This window comes from Callospermophilus lateralis, chromosome X (assembly GCF_048772815.1).
Source record: "Callospermophilus lateralis isolate mCalLat2 chromosome X, mCalLat2.hap1, whole genome shotgun sequence".
Lineage (NCBI taxonomy): Eukaryota > Metazoa > Chordata > Mammalia > Rodentia > Sciuridae > Callospermophilus > Callospermophilus lateralis.
Genome location: NC_135325.1, coordinates 59677941 through 59699521, shown reverse-complemented (window position 1 = coordinate 59699521; position 21581 = coordinate 59677941). Strand labels below are relative to the sequence as shown.

Genomic DNA, 21581 nt, shown 5'->3' with positions numbered 1-21581 from the left:
AAACAGTAGTATTTTAAGAGAGAGAATACACACTTGAATTTTTATCAGTTTCTAAAAGCCCTTGGTTTTAGTGAGTTCAAATGTTTAATTTGATTAGGGTCTCTTATTAGTGTCCTACATTTTAGGTTAGAACTTAATGTCTAATAAATCTATGTCCCAGACTCAGAAATATTTTATCTCTGCCTGTCTTAGAAACACAGAAATATTCAAAGTGAACCTATACAATGTAGTTTATTCACTCACACATAATAAAATGTAGTATTACCTGGAACAATAGAAGTTTGGGTGACAAGGACCCTGAGCATAGAAGGTCTTCCTCCAGATTTCCTGCAGACTGTATTCTCTTGAATATGTGCTTTACTAAAGAGAAAAAAAAAAAGAAGAAAGAAAAAAATGTTTTTTATCATTGTTTTTTTTTTTAAAAAAAGGTTCCAAATAGGACCAGATGTACTGTTACATCTTTGAGTTTGTGTCTTGCCATAATGAAACAAAAGACTAAGGAGAGTTCATAATTTGCCTAATCATCTTTCTAAATCACTTAATTGGGAAGTCTAATTATAAGGTTTTGCTATCAGTACTGACACTATTAACAATTTTCCCACTGATTCTCTGGCCAGAAATATGGAAAACACATACATACCACACCTAGACCACACATTATATATGTACGTATAACTATTTACATAATATAAAACATGCACATACTGAGAAATGTGTAGATATAAATATATCTGAATATATAAATAGAAAATATATCTGAAAAGTTCATAACAGTTAAAATAATCTTTTTAAATTTCTGAGTGCTTTAAAATTTTTCAATTTTCTAAACACTTTTGCATCAGTCATCTCAAACAAATAGCTTAGGATCATTTGAAAGTGGGCAGGAAACATGAAAAGCTGGCATTGCTTCCCTACATATATAAACCTCATTTTATTTTTGGATGGAGTCACTGTATCATCAGATTTGTTGGATGGCATAGGCCTAATACATCTAAATTTAACAAATTGTTTTACAAAAGTCTTTCATGATGTCCTGTGAACAAAATGATGAAATGTTAAATGAAACAGGTCAGTTAGATATGGAACATCTTTAACACCCATATCCATGAACTGCTAATGAATGTTTCCATCTACCAAGGAGAGATTAGTTGTAACATGTTGTACACAAGACAGACTATAATATTGAGACAGAAATAAATGGTCAGGATGATGAGAGGTAGTCAAAAACATATCATTTGAGAAATCCCTAAAGGTTATTTCATCTGGAGAAGATTTAAGGAGAATATAGATATATAATAATTTATATATTTAATCTATATTTAAATATATAATTATATCTATATCCTAATATAGTATTTACAAATTTGAAGGGTCACTCTATCAAAAATTTTAAACTTAATTAATGTAATACAAATAAAAGGATAAAGACAAAGGCATGAAAATATTCATAAATTTTGACCTAATAAGATTTGACCTCAACATAAGGACGAACCTTCTGGCAATACTAAAATGAGATATCTGGGTAAAAGGTGAGTTCTCTATTCCTGGAGGACTAAATGAGTATTTGTCAGAGAGGATGTCACAGAATGTAAGACTTTTTTAGGTGATCTTTAAAGCTTCCTGAAGTGATTTATTTATTCACTCATTTCACAAATATATATTGAACTCCTACTAAGTGCAATATTTATTGAATCCCGACTAAGGAACCATTGTAGGAACTAGAGAAACCATATAGAATAAGACAAATTTCCTGTCCTAATGAGACTGTATTATATTGAAAAAACAGTGAATTTTTTAAAAATAATATAATATCAGTAAAATTGTTAGAAAGAGGGGGAGGGTTGTGGCTCAGTGGTAGAGCACTCACCTAGCATATGAGAGGCTCTGGGTTTGATCCTCAGCACCATTTAAAAATAAATAAAATAAAGGTTTTGTGTCCAACTACAACTAAAAATATTTTTTTAAAAATTGTTAGAAAGAAAATAAACTCTTTGAATTATGTACTCCTTATAATTACTGAAATGGAGATCTTTTTATTTAGAGATCAGTAGTATGCCCATTAAACTTATTTCCACAAAGTAATCAGGCCTGAGCTGGGTGAGAGAAAAGAGATTGGGAGACACAAATTAACAGTGGTGATTCTCACCAAAGTATATTACAGAATTCTTACACAAGGCTGCATTAGCAGTGGGAGGTTCATAATCGGTGAAAACTCAAATTTCTTAATTCCTAACCCAATAAATTTCTCACTCGTCCCTCCAGGAGAGCATGGTTTTTAGAATCACAATATTAATGACAAAAGCAATGTGCTAGTTTATGTTCTCCAATCATCATTATAAATTATTGTTTTATAGACTTTGTATAGAGCAAAACAAAGTGTAGTCTATGTGAGCATGCAACTAAGTGCTACTATTAAGTCAATCATAAGCAAAATTATTAAGTGAACAGCTTTTGTTCCTGGGTGCAGAGATTGGAAAGAAAGGACAACTTGACCAGACCTTGCCTAACAAATCACTAGCTCTCTTATTTGGCAGATCTTTTAAAATATCTTTTTATATCATTTTTTAAATCTCTGCCTTACAAACCCATGCTCCAGTTCAGCGAATCTCTGCACTAAAGACAAGGTCAACAAAATTGTGATTTATAAATTGAATACAACAAAGTCAGGTATATGTATCTTTATTGTGACAGCTACCCACCCAACCCAATGCTCTGGCAGTATAGAAGCATTTGAGATATGAAAAGGCAAACAAATATTCTTTCTCCAGGAAGCAAATTAGGCCAAAAGCAAACTGTAAAATGAATTGGAAACAGCCATCCTGCCCTGGACCAGTCAGCAAAATGCAAAGCAAAGCCTAAGCACCCTTGGTCACCCCCACTCCCCTGGGTGGTGAGTCAAAATGAAACATCACCTGATGCAGAAAACAAAGCCAAGTTTAGTCAAGCCTAGAGAGGCATTGCCAAACAGAGGGTGGAGGGGGAGTTAAAACAAATATCCAGATGAACGCTGGTTCGAAGGCAAACAACCAAAACAAATAAACAAATACAAAAGATAATTTTAAAGGATAATAGCAAATTTCCCAATTCTGCTTGAGACAGAGGAATAGGGGCCACACAAGGAGCATTGTCCTGCCTGCCAAACTCTTTAGTACTCATGTAAATCACCCCAAGGCCAGGCCACTTACAAGTGATGATTTCTGAGGTGGGAAAAGACTGGGCAGAGCTCATGTCTCCAGGGTGTGGAAGTTGTTTTCAACTCCTAGTTCCTAAGCACTTAGCTAGGGCGACAGCTGCTCACTGTTGATTCCATATTGGTACAGGACAGAAAGCTGGCCCGAGTAGGGGCATTTGAAGGAGTCTTTGGAGATTACTCTCCACAGGGCCAGTATTAGATTGTGTAATCAGACATGTGGGTGGTGTCTTTCCTCTACCCTTCCCTGCTCCCTGTTCCAATGCCTTTTACCCTTTCTAGTGATTCCTCTCATCCCAGTGCTCTCCCACAAAAAGAGTCTCTGACTTCATAGCATGCCCCACCCAGGGGCTTCTCTTTGAGAATTTGATATGCAATGCTATATTTGTTTCTTAGGCTGGCCATAACAAATTATCACAAACTACGTGGCTTGAAAACCAGAAATTTTTCTCTCAAAGTTCTGGAAGCCTGAAATCCAAAATTAAAGCATCTGCAGAACTATGTCCCTCCTCAAACACTAGGGAAAATATTTTCCTTGCCTCTTCTAATTTCTGGTAGCTCTTGGCATCCCTTGCCTTGTGTGTGCATCATTCCTATCTCTTCCTCCAACTTCATGTGACTATCTTCCCTATATATGTCCATGTCTTTGAATAGCAGTCATATAAAGATGCCAGCCATTGGCTTTAGGGCCCACTTTAATTCAGTATGATTTTAAGTCCACTACTCATATCCTCAAACATGCAATTTCCAAGTAATGTCACATGCTGTGGTCCAAGAAGACATGAATTTTTGGAGGACACTATTTAACTCTCTACAGAGGCAATATTTAATGCAAAATAATATATTTTCCTTAGTGAAAGAGGATGTCAAGTGTGAAATGGCAAGTGTGAAACTGAAAGACAGTTTGGGAGACAGGATAGCCATTTGAAGGCCTATATATCCATTCTCAGGCAGACAAGTATACCACCTGAATTGAATTTATTTAAAAAAAAAAAAAAGAAAATTGAAGTCTTAGCTATTCTGTAAATGTTAATATTTTGGAAATATTAAATTTGCTTTGCTGGATACCTAAGAGTTTGGGGGTCAATGTCAAGTCCTTCTCTCAAGGCATGTGGATCCCATCTTTGTCGCATGCTAGTTACATGACCTTGTGCAACTCATGACATCCCATGACCTCATTTTCATCTATAAAATAATATTAAAAATAGTTTCTGCTTGATAAATTCATTGTGGAGGTTAAATGGACTAATTCATGTATAGCAACCATAGCCTGCCTAACGCAAAATCAGTCCTTGATATAAGATAATTGCTAATTTACTTAAGAATTTATTATTATTATTACTTTACAAGTTGGAAAAAGGTATAAAATAATCAAAGCAGAGGCACAATGCATTTTACTCATTTAAGCACTCCTTAAGTATTCACCGTATATTTACCTTTTAGGACAATTGTTAACATACTAATTCCCCTGAGCCCAGTACATAACAGTCCACACCTTAGTCATTTTGGGCAATGTTTTATTTCTACTTATTAATTAAAGATACTTAGGGTCAGAGCCCTGGAAGAGAATGGCCTCCTACATAACATGTCTACTAGCAGGGTTTGAGCCCAGGCCTATTAAGATATCCAGGACCCATTTTCCTAATGTTTTAGATGTGATTTTTTTTTTTTTTTTTTTTTTTTTAGTTTCACATTCTCTGTTGTTTCTCTAATTAAGAGCACAGGATTTGAAGAAAGATTGCCTGGATGTAAAAACCTACTACTCCTAATTCCTAGCTATACATCCTTAAACAAATAATATAACCTATCTGACCCTCAGTTTTCCCAACTGAAAAATGAATACAATAATTTTGTTTATCTCATAGGTATTGTTTTAGTCATCTTTTTTAGTGTTGTGACTGAAAGATCTAAGCAGAACAATTTCAGGGGAGGAAGTTTATTTGGGTGCTCACAGTTTCAGAGGTCTCAGTCCATGGAGAGCAGGCTCCATTCCTTGGGGCTCAAGGTGAGGCTGAACATCATGGTGGAAGAGTATGGCATAGGAAAGTGGTTAACAAAAATGAACAGGAAGTAGAGAGAGAAACTCCACTCCCCAGATACAACTATATACTCCAAAGCTATGCCCACAATGCTTACCTCCTCCAGTCCCACCCCACCTGCCTCCAGTTACCACTCAGTTAATCCCCATCAGGGATTAATTCACTGATTAGTTTAAGGTTCTCACAACCTAATAATTTCCCCTCTGAACCCTCTCTCATTGTCTCACATGTGAGCTTTTGGGGAACACCACATCTAAACCATAACAGGTGTATTATGATTATTAGAATAAATAATTCATTTAAAGAACTGAGCACTATTCCTGGAATATGGTAAACTCTTAAAATGATAGCCATTATTGCTGTAATTAATATGGGTACCTGCTTCCCATCAAGTTCTCTGACTTTATCTTTAATAGTCTAAGCAAATCTTATTATTTAATCCTCAGAACCTATGAGTTACTTATTCCCATTTACGTGAAAATAACCTGAGAATTAGGGCAATCAAGGAACTTAGCCATAGTAATTCATCTAAAAAATGGCAGTTATGAATTTAGAAATAATCCCACATGACATCAGAGCCCAGTACATAACAGTCCACACCTTAGTTGTTGTGGGCAATGTTTTATTTCCATTTATTAATTAAAGATGCTTAGGGTCAGAGCCCTGGAAGAGAATGTCCTCCTATATAACATATCTACTAGCAGGGTTTGAGCCCAGGCCTATTAAGATATCCAGGATCCATTTTCCTAATGTCTTAGATGCCCCATAATTTTGCTTATTTCTCCCAATGGGGAAAATTGATGTTTTAAAACTGGAGGGTTTTTGTTTTGTTCTATTTTATTGCACTGGGAATTGAATCCAGGGGCACTCGTCCACTGAGCTAAACCTCCATACCTTTTTATTTTCATTTATGTATTTTTTTTTTATGTTGAGACAGGATCTTGATGAGTTGCTTAAGGCCCTACTAAGTTGCTGAGGCTGGCCCTGAACTTGCAGTCCTTCTGCCTCAGCCTCCTGAGTTGCTGGGATTACAGTTTGTTCCATTGCACCCTGCTATAAATGGAATTCTACCTGAAATATACTTGGAAAATATTTTAAAACCTGACTAAACAAAGCATAACAGTTTCTAAGGTCACAAAATAGAATACTTTACTCACAGCATTTTGTACCTTGAATAACTTGTGATCAGAGAATACTCATAGTAAACTACAACATTAGATAATCTTTCTTGAGGGATAGGGTTTACCATTTACTAAGGACTTTCAAATAGAAAGGCAGGGTAACCAAAATAATGACAATGGCTACCAAGGTTCTCCTATGTTCCAGGCACTGTGCTAATTGCTATACATACATAATCTTATAAAATATTTACTATCTTATAAGGACTATTATAAGGAAGCTCTATAAGGTAGGTACTACTATTCATTGTCCTCATTTTTTAGACAAAACCCATGGGGCTCACAAAACTAAGGTATTTTCTCTAGAAAACAAAGCTTATTATTATATAGCACAGAAGAATCTGGAACCTGAAATCATGAGCTCTATAATTCTCTTATATGAGCTCTTAACTACTGTGGTAGAAAAGTGAACCTGGCTTTGAATCTGGCCAGCACTATGACTGGCATAGAGCAGGCATTTAAGTAATAGTGACTGTTATAATCTCTATATATTATCAAAAAATAAAATAAAATCAGGTTGGAGGAAGAGGTAAAATAACTTATCAATACATCAGTTAATCCAATAGGCATATGCTGTATTATTCAATATCTGAAATGAGAAGCAAGGAGCAAGGTTTTGTCCTAAGTGTGCTATGTCATTAATGTAGACCAAATACATTTATGTCTTTCCACAATGTCAGAAATTATTTGAATAACAATAAATTCATAGGCTGCACCACTTTCATCAGTGGCAGCTCACTAAATATTTGTGGGTCACCTCGTAGTCACAAGCTGTGCAATCACAGGTTCTTGTATCCCAATCTAATATCTGTAACATTCAAGTCACACATCACACTTAAAGTGTGTGCGCGCGCTTGTTATAGAAGTCTAAGAAAGGGTTAATGCAGCCAGAGGGGTTAAGAAGGCTAAACTGAGAGAGAAGGCAGGGAACATATAGGAATGCAAAGATCACTGTAGGTGGTCAGATAAGATTATTATTCAATCAAAGAACTTGTTCAGGGCACAGAGTTACAGGTGTCAAAGCACCTGAACTTATTCTAGGTCAAAGTCCAGAGGGAGAGCAGCAGCTTGGAGTATCAACTTGTGATATCAGCTTTGATTGGAGCTTACATGATCATCACAGGCAGGAGAAATTGCACTCAGCTAAAGGCTGAGGACAGAGATTTGGAGGTTAATCACTAGTGATTTTCTTGGTCAAGGTTCCTGAAGAATGACCAGGTTGCTCCCATGTCCAGTCTCAGGTTGCTCCTCCTTTTATGGATTTCAAGTGAAGAGGTTGCATCATTTGGTGGGCTTGGGCTTGTGTGTTCAATAAGCTTATGTACCTCGTTTTTCTGACATGAGTTTAATATGCTCATGCTTCCATGTGTTCTGATTAATTTGATAAATTCACAAGTGGTCATTCTTTTTTTAATATATTTTTTTAGTTGTTGATGGACCTTTATTTTATTTATATGTGGTGCTGAGAATTGAACCCAGTGACTCACACATGCTAGGCAAGCACTCTACCACGAGGCATAACCCCAGCCCACAAGTGGTCATTCTTATTAGCATGATTCATTTATCAGTTTATGCCTTATGGTGGTGCCAGGCAGATGATTTTTTACTTGTACAAACAAGGTATAGAGTCATTCCACCTCAGCACTCAAACACAAAATGGAGTAGCTTAAGGCAAACTACTGCTTTACAAAATGGAGTAACAAGGTTTAGTCACAGCCTGAAAACTTCTGTTTTATACATCATGGAGTAATTCAGAACAGAATGCAGCCTATTTTCCACAGATTTAGATTTAGATACAGGTGAATCCAGAATGTAAAGCCTGGCTGTCTCACCAGAACTAGTTTTATGTTAAAATGCCTCTTCAATTGGCCTGCAGCTACTGTTTTAAAGCACTACCATACTGGACTCTCTTTGTGTTCAAACAATGAATACTGTAACTATGCCTCCCTTTAAAATGTAAATTCTCCCTGTAAAAGAAGCAGAGAAAGTCACTGATTTCTAGCAGTGAAGACAGTTTATGTTCTGGCAGGATAACAGGTACTGAATCTACGACCTAGTAGGAAGGTCTCCAAAAGCAGGCAGGCAGAGTAGATGACAACTTAAATACCATACTGAGGGCAAAACCTGCCACCAATTTCTCGGAATGAGGAGTAAGATAAGTATTTTGACCATTAATTCACATCTTTCTGGCCTTTACATCTTTCTGGCCTTTAAGTTGTCTAGCTAACTTGATTACACTGTTCATATCTTCTTGATTATCTTTGTAAAAGTATTAGAACTAATCTTTCTTTAAAACCAGAAATCTCTTAGCCGATTTCTCTTTCCCTCTCTCTCTCCCTCTTTCTCTCCCTCTCCCTCTCCCTCTCCCTCTTCCTCTTCCTCTCCCTCCCCCCATCTCTCTCTCATTCTTTCACACACACACACACACACACACACACACACACACACACACACACGAATCTCCATTAGCCCACAAACCACAGGCATACTTCTAAGCAAGCCAGAAAATAAACCTTTGCTTAGATTTGTTTTGTTGAGTTTGAGTTACTATTCCTCTTCTCATCCCACCTGCCTGCCAACAATTTAATTCATTTCAGAACAGGATTTAAAAGTGCCAGAAAGAGAAAAGAAACAGGAGTCACCAAATCTGGCTCCTTTCTAAAGTTCTCAGTCCTTGTTAAAATACAGATTTCAGGGCTAGGGTTGTGACTCAGTGGTACAGCGCAAGCCTAGAATGTGTGAGGCACTGGGTACGATTCTCAGCACCACATACAAATAAATAAAATAAAGGTCTATCAACAACTAAAAATATTTTTTAAAAAATACTACTTTCCATACAACCAAAAATATGAAAAATTGTGCTCTATATGTGTAATATGAATTGTGATGCATTCTGTTGTCATATATAACAAATCAAAATTAATACAAAACAAAAAATATAGATTTAAAAGCCCTAACTCCAGAGATTGTAGAACATTAGTCTTCCCCAGGTCCTGGGAATCTTCTTTTAATAAAACATGTCAGATTTTTCTGATGCCACCCTTTGAAAACCAGCATATGGGAATCACTGGACACATTGTTTTATAAGTACTTTACTCAAAATACCATATGCAATTCACATAATGTATAATGCACAAATCTTTGATGACTTTTTACATATGTGTTCACTCATGTGACTGTCACTCAGATCACATATGGAATATTTCTATCACTCAAACTCAGAAAGTTTCCTGTGCTCCTTCCCAGTGGCTATACCCTTATCCCCCAAACCAGTTACTATTCACACTTACAGCACTATTGATTGAATTTTCCTGTTATTGAACTTCATATAACAGTATCACTCTTTGGTTTTTGGTTTCTTTCACTTAATATAAAGTCTTTGGGATTCACCCATGGTCTTGTACATTTAGTAGCAACTACAGTATTTTTTACTACACATAAAAGCATTAAATGTTGAAGCTTGAGGGGAGCTTAAAAACTATATATCAGGGATTAGAACTCAGGCTCAAATATCTGCAAGAAGCCAGACAGAAAACCAAAAGAGTAAAGCAGTAATGAGTGGTAGGATTCTTGAAAACAAGGGTGTACTCCCCTGCTAAAGGAAATTCCCTGAATATATTTAGTTCCTGCTGGTCATTGCCATGTAGGAATGTGGCACTAGTATATCCAGATCTCTCAGTTTTTCAAAAGAATTTGAAAATATGGATTATTTTTGTAGAATCTTCTCACTCTTAATCAAATTTGAAATAAGTACAAACTGATCAAAATATCTGCAAGCCACATCAAGCCCGTGGGTGGCCATGGGTAAGTTCTGACTAGTCTAGTCTCCCCATTTCCAGAATAGGAAATAAGGCTCAGAAAAGAAGGGACTTATCCATGGTCACAATGAAAGTTAGGGGCAGAGTTGAAGAGAGTCTCCCTGAGATGAAGTCTTTGCTTTTTACCAACTATAGAACCCCCTTGGCACATGATTTAGCCTTTCTGGACCTCAGTTTTCTCATCTGTGAAATGGAGGGGGAAATACCTACCATATTCTGTTCTTATAAGAATTTAATGAGTTAATGTATGTAAAAAACAGTATAGTACCCAGTGCTTAGTATGTACTATAGAAGTGTTGTTTTGTTGTTGTTGTTGTTTTCATGGGATGGGAATAATATTATTTATCATTTCTGAGAAGTTAGTTTCTCTAGGATGTGTTATCAAAATATGATATCAGAACATTTCTAAATTATCAGACTTGATGAAGCAGAGCATTTAAATGAGTTACCAATGCCAATTCTTCATTTAATCAAAATATGTTCAAGTGATTTTTCAGTTCGAGAATAAAAGGCATAGCTGCCAACAGAAGAAAAATGTGCAAATCTGTTAATTTGTGAAAAATAGGTTTCCCTTTTTTCTTTGAAAGTTGGAAGTTAGCTCAAAACAAAACAGTAGAGTTTTGATTAGACTTTTAAGATGATTGGGCGGGGGCTGTGGCTCAGTGGTAGAGCACTTGCCTTGCCCATGTGAGGCACTGGGTTCAATCCTCAGCACCACATATAATAAATAAAGGTATTGTGTCCATCTACAACTAAAAAATAAAAATTAAAAAAAAATTTAAAAATAACTTTAAGATGATCTGTACAGTTTGTCAGAGATGTAGGTATTTTACCTGGTAATGTAAGAACTATGGGGAATTTTAAAAGTACAATCCTAACATCAGTTTCTCTTGTATGGGGCTTTAGAATTTTCGAAAGCTCTTTCACAAATATGTGAATCCTAGAAAGTTAGAAGAAACTGAGGAAATCATCCAACACCCTTCATTTTTAGATGAGGAAACACACCCAGAGAAATTGCTACGAAATCATACAGCTTCTCTAACTGGTCAGAGGATATTGAGACAGGAAATAATTAGATCATGAGAACTATAATCAATAGTCAATGTGGCTGCATTTGCAAATTAGCACAGGATAGAGAAAGAGGTAGTTATGAACTAGGGAAATCATGTGGAACTACTTGGAAGAGCAGCTTCTCAGATGAGTTAGAAAGATAGATCAGATTACTAAAAGTAGAAAGCCAGATAGGAGGTATAGCCTCAAGAACAAAGATATTATAGATGTGCTGTGTGGGTAGCACAATGTAGAGACTAACAAGTCTAGGCAGGTATAAATGTAAAGGGAATGAACATTGCCAGAGAGGGAGGATGGTACTGCCTCCTGGAGGGTTTTGAAATGAAAACTAAAAGTCCCCTCTGTCCCCACTACCCACAGTCACAATGAGATGACTAACAATATCTTTTTGAAATTTGCCAGAAATGCCTTCCATAGAGTTCTTTTTAAATTAAAAATCTTTATTTTTCAAACTGTGTTACCTTTTCAGTCACCCTAATGCAGCACAGTGACTACATTGTACCATACCTAAGTTACACAGATGCTGAAAGCAAAAAAATTCCCCCATAAGTACCACATGGTCTGTTTAAAGGCAACTGCAAAAAATTTCTATGCTCTCTTAAAAATTACGAAAACCAAAATGCCTTTTCAGTCCTTGACAAATAATTCATCAGTGTAATCTTTCCCATTTGCACATGTTGGTAGAATCTGCTCTGCTGGCATGCATGAAGAAAATACAAATGTTCCAGGAATCTGATGTGATTCCTCGTTAATGATATTTTCTGCTCCAGTCTTTCAGCCAAGAAATAATCAGAGAATAAGTAGGGGCCTATCTTTCTGTCGGGGGTATACACAAAAACAGAAACTCAGTTTTAGATAATCCAGCTGTGCTAGAAAAATCAAATACAGTAGTGACAAAGAACAAAATAATGACAGAAATGGAATGGAAGGAAATGGAAAAATGGAATTTGTTTATGCAAATATGCTGCTAGAGGAAGTGATTGAGATGAAATAACTAAACCAAGAGGCCCAAGTTAGGGTTAGCAGGGAGGAAATCAGAGTCAGAATTACAGGGTGTTAAGAAAGCATGCATTAGAAAGCTCTTGAGATATTAAGAAGGAAGATCAGTTGATAGAGCAGATTAAAAACCTCTCAGGTATTCTTAAGGAAATGATAATGAGTACCAGGAGGTTAGTAAATTAACAAGATATATAAGGCAGTTAGGAATTGTCAGTATCACATATTTCTTGACCAATGATATTTAAAATATTTGCACATTTACTGTCATGTCGCTGCCAAATTCAACTTTGTCTGAATAGCTCTGTATCACATTATGTCTATGAACACATACTCTTCCTTCACATACCCTAGGCTTCATCCAAGCTGAATTATTGCTTCTTCGTTCACAGGCTGCAGTTCCCAACCACTATGCCTTTGTTTTTGCTGTTTCCTCTGATGAGAATGTACTTTTCTAATTTTACCCCATATTGGGATGATCAAATCTTACACTTCTTCCAAGGTCCAACTCAAAAGCCCATTCAAAAGCCACCACTTCTACTGAGCCTTCCCAGATTCTCCCCCTACTCCTCTCCACCACCATATGCAGAAGCTCACTCACTCTTTCCACCTTGAGAGGGTTTATCTGTCACTGTCTCAGATGACATTTAGCAGCAGTAGGTATCTACATATTTATACTAATGTACGAATTCTGCCTTCTCCACTTGCCTATAAATTCTTTAAGAAACAGCTCCAAATTAATTCAGCTTTGTATTCCTCATCCAGCACACAAACACCAAACACACATCACACACACACATATGCATGCAGCAACTGCAACACAATACCTTTAACTGCTTGCATACTCAATAACTACTGTAGAAAGAGTGAGAAGGAAGGAATGTGAGTTTACTTTATGGAAAGGCAAATGTATTGGAGCAATCAGTTGGGTTTATATAAAAAGTTGAGAGGAATTTTGTTTGGCTACACTAGATAAGCTGACTTCAAAATCAACAACAATCTCTTTTACTATCAATATGATTTTTATCATTTGCTGCAACTTGGTAATTATCTATTTTTAGGTACTAACATTATTTCTAATCTTCACAGCAACTCAGTAAATACCTATTATTATCTTCTACTTTCCAGATGAGGAAAATGAGTCCCAGAGAATTTTAGTAACTTGGCCAAGATCACACAGCTAGTAAAAAGCAGAGTTGGAAGTTGAACCCAGACCTGCCCCACTTCAAAGCCTGTGTTCTTTCTATGAGCACATTTTTAACAAGCACTTTTAAAAATTATTATCTCATTTGTACACAGCACAACTGCAGGGTTGGATTCTGTCCCTCCTGCTGCATCATCCAACACTATACTCCCACCTTCCTCCTTAGTCACCCCATAACCTAAGACCTTTAGAGGGAAGCCTTAGCATCCAAAAGATAAGCACCTTTTACATTATTTTTTAAATGATGAACCATAAATTTAAATTTTACCTTTGATCAAAATGTACATATGCCAAGTTTTGAGCTTCTTTCTAAACTTTCTGATATTATCTTTCCTTCTCCTGTCCCCTTTTGTTCCCCTCCCTCCCTTTTCCCTGCTTTTCTCCCTCTATCCCTCTTCCTCCATTTCCTTCTCTTTCTCCCTCTCCACCAACTTCTCTCTCATCCCTGCCTTCTTGGTACCATCAACTCAGAATTATTTTGCTTTCTGGGTCAACCAATATTGGCAAAGCCCAGAGAGTAGGGGTCCAGGAAATAGAGAAGGCCAGATCCCTACAATATGTGCCTCCCCAGGAGTGGGATTATAACAGAGGATTCCTATACTCCTGTTAGGCTTCAATGATGGTTGCCTTGGCTCTTAACTAAGGCACCCTGGTTAGCACATCACTAAGGTTCAATGAAACCACAACATTTAACTCATAAAGCAAATATGCTAACACAAGATTCCTTATTAGGAAACCAAAAACATGCTGTGACCTAAAGGATGCCAAAATGATCTCTCTGTCCCCAGGATATCTCTCTTAATAGAAGGGGCTTGAAGGAGTTGCAGTCTCTCAGAATACCCTATGAAAAAAACAAACATCCTCAAGAAATTTCCTTTTAAACCCCTATGAGATAGTATACTTCAGTAGGGATTTACATTTCCAAAGTGACAGCTATTCAAGAAGAAAGACTTCCTAAGTATAGGAAAAGAAATAAAGTAGGAAGATGACAAATGTCATAAAGGGATAGGAAAGAGTGACAAATTTTGACTTCTTCAGAGTTGTCCTGGGATAGTCTCTGTTTCCATTTCATTACCAGGTGCTCTGGATCCTAGTCATATGCATAAATAGATCTTCTTCAGCTTTCCAAAATCCATAGGAATTAAGAACTCCCAGTACCCCAGTGCTGTGTTACAGTGTGTTGTTGATAATGAAGTTTCAATCTGTCCTAAGCACTTGATGGGTTAAATTTAAGAAAGTGCTGCAAACTCTAACGCAATCATAGGAATAACATGTTGAACAAAACAGACACCAGGGTGGGACTGCCCCCAAGGGGTAGCTGGGCATTGTGCCAGAGACCCATGGGGTAACGTGTCCTGTTGATTATATTCCAGGGTAAGGAGAAGGAAGGCTAAGAGCCTGAATTGCTTAAAAATGCATCACAGTCAGTTTGGGGGGATGAAGACCCCTGCAGAAACCTAAAAATGTTCAGATTGTACATTTACTAGCACAATAAAATTATGCTTCTTAGTGGAATGTACGAAGTAGAATTTCAACTCATTCAGCCTTTCCCTTCTCTTTCTTCCTAAGCTAACAATCAACATATGTATCTTATTAACATAACTGAGCATGAACATTTCTTATTATTGTGCAGCCTTTTCATATCTGTTAAACGAACATACTTGTCTTTTTTTCTCTGAAATATTCATTTGCCCAGTTAACAAAACTTTATTTACTTAAAATGTTTTCTTAACCATTCTAAGGGCTCCATAAATTCCATCGTGTTGTGAGTGTAAGAAGTAGGATTAAAGTGTGGGGGAAACATGAAGAGAGTTTGGATATGATTACTTTCCTATTCTTACTTGACTAATTCAGGATATTAAAACCACTTTAGGCATCTTAACAAAAGTCAGTATAGCTCTTTCTTTCCACTCAAAAGAGAATAATTCTCGATGTTTAGGCAGTTTGGAACTTGCACCAAAATACATTGAATTTGGTCTTTGCTGTTTAGTGGAGGGGAGTGGGGGAAGAAAGTTCACTGTGTTTACCCACTGAATAAATATGCCTGTAGGCAAGGCACTGTTCAGTGCTTTAGTCAAAGGACTTTTTAAACATCTATCTTGGCTGTTCCACAATCCCCATGTTATTCATCTCATCTTCCTGCTTAGGTACCTCCATTTCTGATTCTAGAGAATTTTTTGGTAAACTAAATCATCCATAATCCAGCCAGGAAGAAAAGATAAAAGCTCCTGAGAGGTAAAAAAAAAAAATCAATGCTTTAAAATCCATGTGCTATAGATTTATTCATATAAGAGCCCTTGCTCAACTCCTACACAATTCGAGAAAGTTCACCAATCCAGTTTTCTGATTCACTGATGATAAGAAAGAATAAATTATAATGAATTTATTGCTACTACAGCTTGTTATTATTACTGTCACTATTATTAAACATTGTTGGGTGTCACTAGCTGCCAAATATTTTTCTAAGCCTTTTACATACATCATTTCACTGCCTCTTTGTGACAACTCTGAAAAGTTAAATACAATTAAAAGCTCCATTTCACAGCCTCATAAACTGAGGTGTAGACTCTAAATTTTAGAGTAGCTAAGTAATTTACCCAGTTTGTGTATACTTGGCTTATAGGTAGTGATGTGAAGGGCTATTTGATAGCAAAGGGTTAGCAAAATATAAAGGAATAAGAAAATAAAAGAAGTTGGGAAACATAGCAATTTGTAAGTTTTTATTTGGAGACAGACTGCTTCATATTTCTCAGTAGCTTTCAGAGGGCAACACAGTGTTACAAGAGTGAAACTGGTGGGTTTCTGTAAGTATGACCCCAAACAATTAAAATAGATCAAATTATGTTCAGAATCATCTACTTAATAGTGGATAAGGACAGGTAACATATGCTTTAGATACCTCTCTGATTTCTTCATAAAGTAAACAATAGTGTTTTGGCTTCTCAAAGGGAAGGAAGGCTTCAGATATCTGAAAAATTAGCATCAACAGAGCACATCATTCCCTGATGATGGTGGTATTTTTTTAATATTTATTTTTAAATGTAGATGGACACAATACCATGCCTTTATTTTTATGTGGTACTGAGGATCAAACCAGGGTCCTGCCCGTGCTAGGCAAGTGCTCTACCACTGAACCACAATCCCAGCCCTGATGGTGGTATTTTTATGTATGGTACATCTCTAGAAAAGAAAACATTAAAAGGGAGGGAGAGAATAAACTCAAACTGAAAAAGATCTTGACTTTTCAAGACCTCCACATTCAGGTTCAGCTAGCCCAGGTTGTGAGTTTGGTATGTTTTGGGCTTATTCCATTTCCAGAGTTTATCTCATTATGCTGACTAATGTGGAATTGACAATTTTAATGGAGACTTGAGATCATGTCTTAGTTGATATGTGATTCGAAGTGGCCAAATACAACCACCAACCCTACTCCTTACTTAGATGAAAATAACTGCCCCTGAGCCTTGCCTAAAATGGCCACATGGCTCATGCCCAGGGTATAATTGTGATCTGGCATGAGAAAAGAAAGTGAAGTACTAAGCAGGGTCACTTTGCAAGAGGCCAGTCCTTAGCAGTCTACTGGGTGCTGCCTGGAGCTCCAGAGTGGCTTAAGAGAGTCTGAGAACCCTGGGCCAGGATATTCAGAAAGTGCCAGGGGATATGAAAGACTGCCCCAACCAAGTACCCATCAAAAAAGGTGGCCTCCCACATATTCTTACCCTATTAAACCTAGCCTAGGTCTGTCCATGGTAAAGATTCCAAAAAAACATTACAAAGAGGGATCCTAAGACTTAGTAGGTGGGCAGGGGAAGGGGCTGAAGGGCTGCAGGCTGCTCTCTAAGTGGAAATTAAACAAATGGCCCCGTGTGGATAAAGTAAGCGTAGGTTACATGAGACAGACATAAAAAATCAAGTCTCAAACCGCTGTGGTCATTCAGAAATGTTTGCAACTTTTCACAAGGGCAGTGGTATTACTCCCAATTTCCTGGCCAAATATTTATTAAGGTAACCAAGGACAGAGTACACGAGGCTGCTTCACATCAGCACAGCATCCTACTTTCCTTGCGGCTCTGAACTGTGAGGTACTGTCAAAAAAACTCTTCCACACTAGAAATAGCTACGTTACAGAGGAGAGTTGGAACGTGTTCTGGGAGTGGGTGTGTTTGTTTGAGTTCAGTGTGTGCAGAAAAGGCAAGCCTCCACAGCCATTCACACACTTCCCTCCTCAGCGATGGGTACGCAGACAGCCGAGCTCCTGCACTAAGTCTCTGAATGGTAATGTACATTTATAAAGATTATTTTCTTAACTATTTTGAGGCATTTTATAAATAATATGCATGTGTCTGCTGAGCGCATATGTGTGTGTATATATATATGCATATATACATGTATATATATTTAGTCAACTTTTGCTTGTTTTCTCCTGGGGTTGGTCATGTGTGGTTACTTATGTGGTATGATTTCTGAGGTGTCAGAAAGAGCTGTCCCCTACCTCCTACCCTAGTCACCCAAAAATATCTTTTGGGTTGGCCCACCACAGAGCCTAAAATCCCCTTATTGCTCAAATATTTGATTTAGTCACTGAAAGCAGCTGTTAAAATCCAAGGGTTGCATTGGGATATTAGGCAGACATTTGAAATTAAAGACCATGTAAAACAAAACAATATGGATAAACTGCTTCTGATATAATGTTAAGAATGCAAAAATGACATGCAAAGTCTGGGTCAGGTGCTATTCTTAAAATGTAATGGGGCCAGAGCCAGTATCTATGCACCAGTTCATGAACATGAGCTTGTGATAAGAGAAACCCAGCACTGTTGAACAGATTTTGTTCTGATTTATGTTGAATGAGTGCTTTCCACAGTTTCTGATCCTCAGCTCCCACTCTCTTCACAGTGTATCTGACACCTCCCCTTGCTGAGCTCCAGAGGCTCCCAGTGACCTCTTGGTAATCAGCCTTGGCGGGTCCCAAATCCCCACCCCTTGGAAAACTCACGGAGCCTGACGTCTGCCTGTGAGCGGCTTTCAGAAAAGACCTTACCAGCACCCACCCAATCTCTCTTGGTAGCAAATTGCCAAACCAAGCCCATTTCCTCAAAAGATGGTAGAGGACTTAGCTGCCTCCTATATTGCTCTGAAATTGGAGAACGAAATTCTGCAGGCCCAAGTGCAGCGTCTGATGGAAGAAAATGCTGCCCTCCAGGCTCAGATCCCAGAGCTCCAGAGAGCCTGTGCAGCCAAAGGGGATGAACCCCTCCAAAAGCCCTCCGAGGCTCAGGAGCCACAGAAGCCCCCAGAGCCCCAGGCTCTCCCAGCAACCTGGGGATTCCAAGAGTCCCCAGAGATCCAGGAGCCCCAGGAGTCCCCAGAGGCACGAGCTCCCCCAGCAACCTGGGAGTTCCAAGAGCCCCCAGAGATCAATGAGTCCGGGGAGCTCCCAGAGATCCAGGAGCCCCAGGAGTCCCCAGAGGCACGGGCTCCCCCAGCAACCTCGGGGTTCCAAGAGCCCCCAGAGATCAAGGAGCCCCAGGAGCCCCCAGAGGCCTTGGCTCCCCCAGCAACCTGGGAGTGCCCAGAGCCCCCAGAGACCAAGGAGTCCCAGGAGTCCCCAGAGATCAAGGAACTCCAGAAGTCCCCAGAGCCCTTGGATACCCCAGCAGTCTGGGAACTCCAAGAGCCCTCAGGGAATGAGGAGCCCCAGGGACCCACAGAGCCCCAGGGACCCACAGAGCCCCAGGAGCTCACTACCTGGAAGCCCACAGCATTCCAGGAGCCCCAGGAGGCCCAGAAGCCCTGGGAGCCCTCAGGCACCCAGGATACCTCAGCGTCCCAGGAGCCCCAGAATTCAGAACCCCGACATCCCCCAAGTGCTGAGGAATCCCAGGAGGCACCACAATGCCAGAAGACCTCAGCACACCTGGAGCACCTTGAGCTTCCAGCTCCCCAGGAGCCTCTGGAGCCTGGGGTGCCCCAGGAGCCCCTGGATCCTTCAGATACCCAGGAGTTCCTAGAACTCCCAGCACCACCCCAGGAGTCCCTGGAAGGTTTAATAGTGGTGGATACATCAGCCACCTCACAGTTCCCTCAGGCCTCCAGTGGGTTAGAGGTTGCTGCTTTCCCCCTAGAATACCCTTTAGCCTTCAATGGGGATGCCCAGAAGCTTCCTGAGTTCCTGGTCCAACTGAGTAGTTACATGAGAGTCAGAGGGCACCTGTATCCCACTGAAGCAGCCCTGGTGAGCTTTATTGGCAATCGCTTCTCAGGTGAGGCAGGAAGGTGGTTTCAGCCCTTGCTGGATATACAAAGCCCCCTGCTGGAGCAATTTGAAAGTTTCTTACAAGTGCTCCTGGATACTTTTGACAATCCAGAAAACCTGGAAGATGCCAACTACCACACCCGTCAGCTGTGCCAAAGGGAGGGATCTCTCCACCAGTATGCAACCCATTTCCACCTTATTGCTCAAGATTTGAACTGGGATGAAAGCACTCTCTGCATCCAATTTCAAGAAGGGCTTGCCAGTTCTATCCTGAATGAGCTGTGTCTCACAAGTTCAGTCACCAGCCTATCTAATCTGATCACTCAATGTATCAGTCTGGAAGAGAAGCTGAGTGGTGAGGCTGATCCCGACCCACCAGGGGCAAGCCCTTCCAAAGATAGAGATAGGCCTGAGAGTCCACCAGCTGAAAATCAGCCTGCGCAAGCTGTGGGTAATCGTCCACACCTCAGTGAAGCTGAACGGGCCCGCCGCCGTGAAGGCCACTTGTGCCTCTACTGTGGCCATCCTGGTCATTTCGCCAGAGATTGCCCTGTTAAGCCACAACGTGCTCAGCAGGCGGGAAACATCGAGGCCCGGCGGTAAGGGGGACCCCGGGCGGGCCAATCTACAAATATGCGTCCCCCTGTCTTCCAATATCCATGTCCCGTACCCTATGGCTGACTGTTGAAATCCGACTGGGAAGACGACAGTTCTTTGAGCAAGCAATGGTGGATTCAGGCTCCTACAGAAACAGCATTGACCATTCCGTGGTTCTTCGAGAGAAGCTGCCCATCCGCAATAACATCTTTCCTCTGATGCTAGAAACCGTTGATGGACGTCCATTGATTAATGGACCCATAACCAAGGAAACACCACCTGTTGAAGTCAAAATTGGAAACCATGTTGAAGAGCTCCAGTTTGACATTATTCATGCTCCGAGGTACCCTCTGATTCTTGGAATCCACTGGCTGGAAACGCACGACCCAAACATCGAGTGGAGTACCCGCACTGTGTCCTTTCCATCACGTTATTGTCACTACAATTGCTTCAGGCACAGATGGAATAGAAGACGTCGTGATGAAATAATTGCTGGGTAGATCCTGGGTCCTAGTGACTTCTGGAAACCTGTCTTCTGTTACCTCAGCTGTCATCAGCATTTGCTGCTCTGAATCTTCCACTGAACCTCTGGCTATGAACTAAGGCTACCTGTACAACGACCCTGCCTCTTGGATCATGGATTGAACCTGACGACTTTGAGCTGCTTTTTTTTTTTTTTTTCATTTACCTTGCATGAATTCCCTCCCCCCCCCCAACCCCTACATTATGTGGGGCTATTTCAATACAATTTATACTAACAATATGCATGAGAATAGATATTAGAAACTAATACTGAAAATTGTAGCTGTTAGATCCACTTAATTTTTTTTCTTATCAAGATTTTCTTTAGCATAAAATTGCATTTTTCAATAAAATTCATTTACAAGTGATATTTTTTAAAAGAATCAATAAACATTGGCAATTTCTACCCTTGTTTGAATTATTTCTTGGTTTAGCTAAGGGAGGGGGGATAAGGGAATGGTGGAGGGAGAGAGGGAATTGGAAAGGGCTCAAAGTTTGGGTGGGGTCCTGAACATTCCAGGAGTAGTAACAGGTAATGAGGTGATAAAGTAGGGGGAGATGTAGATATTAGGGAAGGGTTGGGGCTGGGATTGGGTGAGGTTTGAAGGGATTAGGAGGAAAGTGGAGGTGAGTTTCAGAAGAAGGTTTGGGGAGGGACTGGGAGGAAATGGTTTAGGGGAAGGTTGCTGGATGGAGAGGGAAGGGGTGGG

General features: G+C 39.3%; 2 protein-coding genes across 4 annotated transcripts in view; one reads left to right on the top strand and one right to left on the bottom strand.

Moving 5' to 3' along the window:
* Lpar4 (lysophosphatidic acid receptor 4) overlaps positions 1 to 3303 on the bottom strand; it is an 87973-nt gene extending 84670 nt beyond the window's left edge. The window contains exons 1-2 of the mRNA XM_077107011.1: positions 3186 to 3303; positions 266 to 360 (exon numbers count right to left, since the gene is read on the bottom strand). The gene's annotated coding sequence lies outside the window, so the exon portion shown is untranslated. The remainder of the gene's footprint in view (positions 1 to 265; positions 361 to 3185) is intronic.
* Rtl3 (retrotransposon Gag like 3) overlaps positions 1 to 20376 on the top strand; it is a 37163-nt gene extending 16787 nt beyond the window's left edge. For 2 of the 3 annotated variants that reach the window (XM_077107010.1, XM_077107008.1), the window contains one exon: positions 18393 to 20376. In XM_077107010.1, the coding sequence (XP_076963125.1) occupies positions 18598 to 20355 (1758 nt within the window). In that variant the 5' untranslated portion in view covers positions 18393 to 18597 and the 3' untranslated portion in view covers positions 20356 to 20376. Of the gene's footprint in view, positions 1 to 17712; positions 17772 to 18392 lie in introns of those variants that run through there. The other variant, XM_077107009.1, reaches the window with a different exon arrangement.
* The last annotated feature ends 1205 nt before the right edge of the window (positions 20377 to 21581 follow it).